General features: G+C 43.2%; 1 protein-coding gene across 3 annotated transcripts in view; it reads left to right on the top strand.

Moving 5' to 3' along the window:
* Positions 1-456: 456 nt before the first annotated feature.
* The window catches only part of LOC308299334 (calcium/calmodulin-dependent protein kinase type II subunit beta-like), a gene marked incomplete at both ends in the record, with an annotated part of 92,783 nt that continues 84,877 nt past the window's right edge, over positions 457-8,362 (top strand). For all 3 annotated transcript variants that reach the window (XM_080743095.1, XM_080743096.1, XM_080743094.1), the window contains 2 exons: positions 457-518; positions 6,145-6,239. In XM_080743095.1, the coding sequence (XP_080599221.1) occupies positions 457-518; positions 6,145-6,239 (157 nt within the window). The remainder of the gene's footprint in view (positions 519-6,144; positions 6,240-8,362) is intronic.

Below are 8,362 nucleotides of genomic sequence, written 5' to 3'. Positions count from 1 at the left end.
TCATCCATCCAGCTAAGAGCACTGCACTGCACTGCACTGCGCCCCATTTGTGTTGCACACAAAAAATGTAGGCTACACTGTATCTTCTTCTTGCTTGGACAGACCCAAGTGTTTACATGCGCCCACGCACTCACGCACGCACACACACACACACACACACGCACACGCACACGCACAGGGGGAGGGGGTGTACGCGCTGCGTTCCGAGGAGGGGGCGGAGATCGAAGACAGCTAGTCCCCCCACACACTGGCACGCACGCACAGTCACTCACGCACGCACACACACACACACACACACACACAGCACCAATAACCAACCAACCACCACGACAGCCAAGCCAACGTTGTCCTCCTCCGCACAGCACAGCAGAGCACAGCACAGATCGCCGTTCTAGGAGCTGCTAGATCTGCGGCATCACCCTCATCACCGCCACCACCATCATCATCACTATCATCATGGCAACGACCACATGCACGCGTTTTACGGACGAATTCCAAGTCTACGAAGAACTTGGCAAGTAAGAGCGTTTATATGGCTGCATTATGTCTGTGCGTGGATTGGAGGCTGTTTATGCGCTGTATTCGTTGTGCGTTGGTTTGTGTGCCTACTTGTTTCTTTTTTACGCAGGTTGGCACACAAACATCTGCATGCTGAGGCTAAATATACGGAGTTCCTCTTCTATTCTCTCTCTCTCTCTCTCTCTCTCTCTCTCTCTCTCTCTCTCTCTCTCTCTCTCTCTCTCTCTCTCTCTCTCGCTCCTCGCATCATTTCGAGAACAAAATGTGATGATTCCCACCACCGCCACCGCGTCTCGTTTGAATAATTAAGCTGCTTTGGATGTTTATGCGCGTGATAATAAATAAGCTCGATTGGGTTTATTATTATAGACCCAGCAGGAGTCCGGACAGTACAGTAGTCACGATGCGTTACAGCAGCATACCATGTCCTCTCCTCTCTAGCTGTATACTGTAGCAGCCGATATGACAGTCCGAATAATATAGGAGCAGATTTTTGTGGGGAAAAAGGGTTTTCCCCCGCTACAGAAAAGGGTCACACACACACACTAGAATCAGTGCTAATAATAAAGCTTCGATGCGATCTGTATGCTATAGGTTTTATTGGGGATTCGAACCCGGGTCTCCCTCGCCACGCCATGCCACGCGCAGGGGGGGAAAGACCAAACGTCTTTCACCACTCATGAAGAGGGAATTAAGGGAACCCCCGCTCTGCTTGGCCGGGGGGGCTGGGAGAAGGGGGGAGGGGGAAGGGGCTGGGGTATTATTGTGCATAATAATATGAGCTATACAGGCATGAACTTGTCAACCATGTGTGTGTCCTACCCAGTCAGAGGATTGATTGATTGATTGATTGATTGATTGATTGATTGATTGATTGGATACTTTATTAGCAGTTCACATAGGAAAAGGTACAGGACAGTACCGTTCAGATTCAAGGTCTAGTAATAGGATTTAAACCCAATAAAGCACATACTGGCTTGTTTCTCTACATTGGGGGTCCTTTTTCGTGCTCAGTTCATAGACATAAAATGTCAGACAGAAGCCCACCTCCACGGCCACCCCATGCACTGTCTGCAGTGCATGGGGACCGTACCTATGTTCCCCAGGTTCTATGTTCCCCAGGTTCTATGTTCCCCACTTTCTTACCACCTAACCTACCCCTAACCCTAATACCCTAACCTCACTAAAACTAATGCTGTGAGGTGGGGAACATAGAGAGGGGAACATAGAACCTGGGGAACATTATAGCCCCTTTTCCACAGGCCCAACACCACACACCACTCCACGCCACACCGCCCACTTGTGCCAGGTTTTCCACTACAAGGACATGGGTAGAGTGGTGTGAAAGTAGTACTAAAAAGTATCCCAATCTAGAGTAGGTCTGAGCCAGGCCAAACAGGGCCAAACACTGAATAATGACTGATCACTCGCTGACTTTTCATTTAGACCACCAGGATATTGTTGTAATACATGATAATAGATTATATTGTGTTATAATAACCACTATTATAATCTAATATAGTGTATTATAATTATCATAGTAATACATTAATACTTTATAGTGTATTATAATCACAGTTTGCTATATTGTAACAATACTATGCTACTCTAACCTACGGATTACGTTAGCTTAAATTCAACAAACTCCCAGAGGGTTCTACGGTTTCAACAGAACACTGCCAGTGGTGGAAATAGTATACACACATACAGTATTATCAATACTGCAATGTAGATTAGAAATACTCTGTTGCAAGTAAAAGTCCGGAATTCAAAATGTACTTGAGTCATAGTATGAAAGTGGCGGCATCAACATGTACTTAAAGCACCAAAAGTAAAAGTAGCCTACAAAATGTTTGAAAATTAGCCGATCTGCAAGCTCACAACGCATCGCAACGCGTTGTGAGCATGTAGATCGGCTAATTTTCAAAGAGCCAAGGTATAAAATAGGGCTAAAGTGGTTGATGTATGTTTTATAATATCATTTATACTAACTACTAGTTCCAAATAAATGTGGTGGAGTAAAAGTACAATATTTGGATCTGAGATGTAGATTATGTAGTAACAAATACCTAGAACCTTTACTTACGGTAGTTACTTTACTACATGTCCTGCTGCTTGCGGCCAGTGTTTTGAGATGTGTTTCTGTCTGTGTGATAGAAGTGGGAGGGAGAGAAGCAGAGCAGGGTGTTGGCAATTGTTGGCAACAGCCTTAAATTGTTGAGCCTCTAAATACTTGGTGCCACCACAGCAGTTATAGAAGCTAAGTAGGGCTGAGCATATAGTCTGCGTCAGCCTGTTTGCACTTATAGGCAAGTGGTGGGAAAAAAGTATTCACGTTTAAGTATCAATACTGTAACGTAGAAACACATTGTTACAAGTAAAAGTCCAGAATTCAAAATGTATTTGAGTAGAAGTACAAAATAGCCTAATGGTATCAAGTACCAAAAGTAGAACATAGGCCTACTCATTATGCAGATTATGTCCCATTTTCACAAGTTTTCAAATGTCTAAATTTTAAAAATGGCAGATCTACAAGCTCACAATGCGTCACATCACGACACATTGTGACCTGTAGATCTGCTATTTTCAAATATATAGGGTTGAAGAAACTATTTCTACTAATTGTAGTGAAGTAAAAAGTAGAATATTTGCCTCTGAGATGTAGTGGAGTAGAAGTAAAAGTAGCTATACTGAAAAGTAAACTCCAGTAAAGTAGAGCTTGAGTAAATGTACTTACTTAGTTACTTCACACTGCCCACCCCCCATCAAGAAAAGATTGTGCGGTTGGTTTTGCAGCTGTCGCTGACGGCCATTTGAAAATGTAAACATTTCCCAGACACCTGCTATAGCCATCAACCTAACTGTAATGATATATTCCTTCTTGATTACGGATTACGTGTGAAGCTATATTGTAAGAGATTTCCTCTTCTCTCTCCTTCCTCCTTAAAAGCCATTTAGACCTGGAATTATTTTATGCTTTAGCTATTGAAAGATAGCTGATATACAAGCTCACAGCGCTGCACCGAGTGCCACGCTATGAGCTTGCAGATCTGCTATTTATGAAAAAATCTTGAAAATGTGTGCACATCTTTGACTATATCATTTTCAAAGCAAACCTTTGTAACTCAAATCTTTGCTATACTGGGGGTCCCTGGAACGACATATTTTGAGATGGGGGTCCACGGCCAAATACATATAATTTTGGGGGTCCTTGGCATGAAAAAGTTTGAGAACCACTGATTTCGAAGAAGGATTTAGAAGACATTTATAAAATCGGGTCAAAATATTTAAAGAATTTTCTCCATTTTTCAAAAAAATAGCAGATCTACAAGCTCGCAGCGTGGCACTCGGTGCCGCGGGATGAGCTTGTATATCTGCTATTTGTATATCTGCTATTATAGCTAAAGCATAAAGTACCGGTTAAAGCGGTTCTAAAGTCTAATGCGACACAGACGCGTTCCAGATCGATTCACCCATTTGTAACTCTGAGAGTGAACAGACGTAACCAAACGGACCCTCCCTTCTTCTTGCGGTTCCATTAGTTTCGTTGGTTGGTTTCTTCTGGCTCACATCACATCTCAGAGTGAAATGAACACTGAGGAGTTGACAGTGTCCTCCTGAGCGCTGTTGCTGCTTCGCGTCGCGTGACTCACACACACACTTGTGTCAAACTGAAATAGTTGTATATGATACACTGGAGAAGGCTCAGGCAGACAGAGTGTATTACTCAAACTGTAGAATGCAGGAGATTGTTGTATCGATATTTCGTCTCCTTTACACACAGCGAGAGAGAGATACTGTAGCAGGGGAGTGACATATACAGTATATATTATACACAGCATCAGTGTTAATTTTGACATCACATTTTTATCTAGTCTTAATCTTTTGATTAACAAACTATTTAGTTTTAGTCCTATTTTAGTCACCTGAAATTGTTTAGTTTCAGTCAAAGGCCTTGAAAACAAGGCTCCAAACAACCCAAAATAAACTGTTTATAGGCAGCTTAACCTTCCATCTCGAGCTCACCTTACTGCTGATCATTTTTAGAGTTTGGGATGGCTCATGATAGCTGACACAGAGTAGAGTGCAGCATCTTGCAATGGGCCTGGTGTACAAGATACACTAACTAGTAGGTCGGGAGTGCATGGCTTATTGTCAGTATCAGCCGGTAACACGCAGGTGTCTGTCCCCGTTACAATGCACTAGACCCCTGGTAGATGCATTGCTGAGGTGGAGCGCTACACCTACCATCAGCTCCCAGTACTTGCCACATGACTTGGTGCACCCAAACCGTGCTACTCATATGCTGAGAATCAAACCCATGACCTTGTGGTTCAAAGGCGAGAGCTCTGCCGACTGAGCTACCCAGACACAAACCTGGTTACACTAACTACACCACTAAGATATATGTACCTGACAAAATACTTCCTAAACGTCAAGGATGTCCATAATTACAACACCAGAGGCAGCGCCACAAATCCCGTCCAACCCAGATTTGGCTCAAACAAAGGGTTACATTCGTTCTCCTGCTATGCTGCACACATGTGGAATGCCCTACCAAAAGCCTTAAAGGAGTGTAAATCGGCCATACGCTCATTTAAAACCGTGCTGAAAAGTAACTTACAGGTGGCTGCAATTCGAAACTGGTAAAAAACAAGCCTATCCTTACCTCCCCCTGATCTTTTTACTGTAAATACAATTTATTTTTTATTTCGTTTTCTGATGATCTTATGATGATATCTTTTGCATAGTACTGTTTGTCCGTCATTTAATGTTGTATGAATTGAGAAAAAAGGGACCCCAATTTAAAACCCAAAAGCTTTCTTGTGGTCTTTATCCTTTTACTAGTTGACCGTGTATGAGTGAACTGTACCTTTTCCTATGCAAACTTCAATCACACACACACACACACACACACACACACACACACACACACACACACACACACACACACACACACACACACACACACACACACACACACACACACTATTCAAGTCAAATTTATTTATAGCACATTTAAAAGTTGACCCAATGTGCTTTCCAGAGGCAAAAGAACAAAACAAAAGCAATAAAGATACAACAAGAATAGAACAACATCACCAAACATAAAATCAAAACTGGATCTTCAAATTGGATTTAACATTTTACGATGGTGGGGCTGACCCTTATGGGGGTCATGCCTATGTTCCCTCAACCCTATGTTCCCTGGTTAGGCATAGTGGTTAACATTGAGGGAACATAGGGCTGAGGGAACTTGAGCATGGACCCACCTTGTTCCAGAGTGTTGGTGCGGCTACGGAGAAGGCCCTATCACCTTTTGTTACAAGATTTATCTTGTAGACAAGACATTAGACAAGACATTATTAATACTGCTCTATCAGCCATTACAGATCAGATCAGAGAGGGTTCAGGAGACTATACATAGAATCTGCTGAGTCGTGGTGGTGGTGTGTTTTGTGTGTGTGTGTGTGTGTGTGTGTGTGTGTGTGTGTGTGTGTGTGTGTGTGTGTGTGTGTGTGTGTGTGTGTGTGTGTGTGTGTGTGTGTGTGTGATCTGATGATGGTTAATTGACCCTGTGCTGACCCACGCGGAACCTCCGGCCTTCCTGTCTTTGTTTCCTAGGGGAGCCTTTTCAGTTGTGCGCCGTTGTGTCAAGAAGTGCACAGGCCAGGAGTATGCTGCCAAGATCATCAACACCAAGAAGCTGGCTGCCAGAGGTGAGAGATTTACACCATGGGTCTTCAACGTTTTCAGGTCAAGGACCCCTTAGTTGAGTGAGAGATGAAGCATTGACCCCCACAACCTGTTCATAGATTCCATATAGTTTCATTTTTTGACAGCACGGTCATCAGTGTTATTTTGGATTCATGTCAATTTGTGTTTTCCGATGTTTAACCACTTGAACTGTCAATACTTAATGAACTTAACCTTTCACTCTGTACCTTTTAGTCTGCTCTTTTCCCCCTCTACACCAAAGCTTTTTGCCGAAAATAGCAAATCTACAAGCTCACAACGCCTCACAGCACGAGGCGTTGTGAGCTTGTAGATCTGCTGTTTTTGGCTAAAGTTCTCAGAATATGGACGCTAGGGTTCAATTGGTTAATATAGAAAAGTAGAAAAAAAAACTTTCTATCACTCAAAGATTTGGTGGACCCCTTGTTGTAACTCTGAGGACCCCCTAGGGGTCCTGGACCCCCTGTTGAAGACCCCTTCCTTACTGAACTAAACAAGTCAAGAACATAATCAAGTCAATACCGGAGATGACGGTATGGATTTCTACATAGAGAGGGCAGAGAGGGAGAGTTTGGACAAAGCAATTCTCTTGAATGCTGCCTTCAGGTATGGCATGGAAAGAGGGCATTTGCATTTCTTTCACCATAGTAAAAACTACATTTCATGGTCTGGAGAGGGCACTTTTTGTTACAGGCGGATAAAAGGCCAGGGGCTCAAGCCCCCTTTGATGTCTACAGTACTGTGTGCACGTGCCTGGTGATGAACGTACACAGAGAGAGCACCAAAACGCAGCTGTTGTAGCACTTTATCTTATTAGCGATGATTAATTTGTTCAATTCATCTAATAAACGAGAGGATTCAGAATCAAACTTATTGGCACGTGACAGGTTTACAGATTCAAGTATGGGGGCGTCCGGTGGCCTACTGGTCAAGGCGCATACCACATAGGCACCGCCACATAGGCACCGCCACATAGGCATGGTTGCCGCGGCATCGCCGGTTCGGTTCCCGATCCGGACGACCTTTGCCGCATGTCACTCCCCATCTCTCTCTCTCCCCATTTCCTGTCAGTCTACTGTATACTATCAATTAAAAAAAGCATTTTGTTCCCTACCCACCCTACCCCAAAAAAGGTTATATGTTCCCTACCCACCCTACCCCAAAAAAGGTTCTATGTTCCCCACTCAAATCAAAAAAGGATCCATGTTCCCCCTTAGATTAATCTTTTGTTTTCAAATATGATTCTTTGTATGGTCCTGTTAATATGAACTATATAATGCAAGTTTTAAAATGTATAGCCTATATATTGATTTGAACATGCACGGTACATCATTATCAAATGTAAATTTACCCTGCCCAAAATGATTGGATATACAGGTTTTGTAGCAATTTGTAACAATTGTAGAAATATATTAGACCTTAATTGTCATTTGTCAAATGATCAATCATGTACAATATACTTTACATTTCTTAAAGTTATACCATGTAACTTTTTTTATAAAACAAATCTTAAAATGGTCCTAGCTGTTAAATCGCTAAAGTTTTAGAACCCCCACTCCGTTATTTTCAGCTTCTAAAGCCTTCTCTTTATATGTTTTCTATGATCCCTGCCCGGGACCGGTTTTCGCGGAAAAATTGCGTCATCACACTACCGGCCAATCACAGCGAGGGTTATACACTGCCGGCCAATCACAGCGCAGAACATACACTGCCGGGCTCTCTGGTGGGTTTAGGAAACACGTCTTCAGGAAGTACACTGCAGTGTTTACACTGGAGGAGTCTAGCATGTAACTCCCCAACCGCTGCTCGTAGAAGGACACGGGAGACCTCATTGAAAGCGTCTCGGCGAGGCGAGGCGGACGCGGTGGTCTGACGGCCCGGTCCGCGAGCGAAAAACGGACGAAAAAAGCAAACGCGACCGCGGTTTGCTATACTGCTACAGACCACCAGTTGAGCAACTTACACAGTATAGCTTTAAGACATTTTCCAAATATAATATTTTTGAAACATTTTTGACCAAATAGCCAGTTATACATTGGGGTGCCCACTCTTCCTTAGTGCTCACTTTTCCTTAGTACCCACTCTTCCTTAATGCCCACTCTTCCTT

The sequence above is a fragment of the Nannobrachium achirus genome, assembly GCF_963921795.1.
Source record: "Nannobrachium achirus genome assembly, chromosome: 15".
Lineage (NCBI taxonomy): Eukaryota > Metazoa > Chordata > Actinopteri > Myctophiformes > Myctophidae > Nannobrachium > Nannobrachium achirus.
The sequence above is the reverse complement of the archived record's forward strand: the minus strand, read 5'-3'. Positions and strand labels throughout refer to the sequence as shown.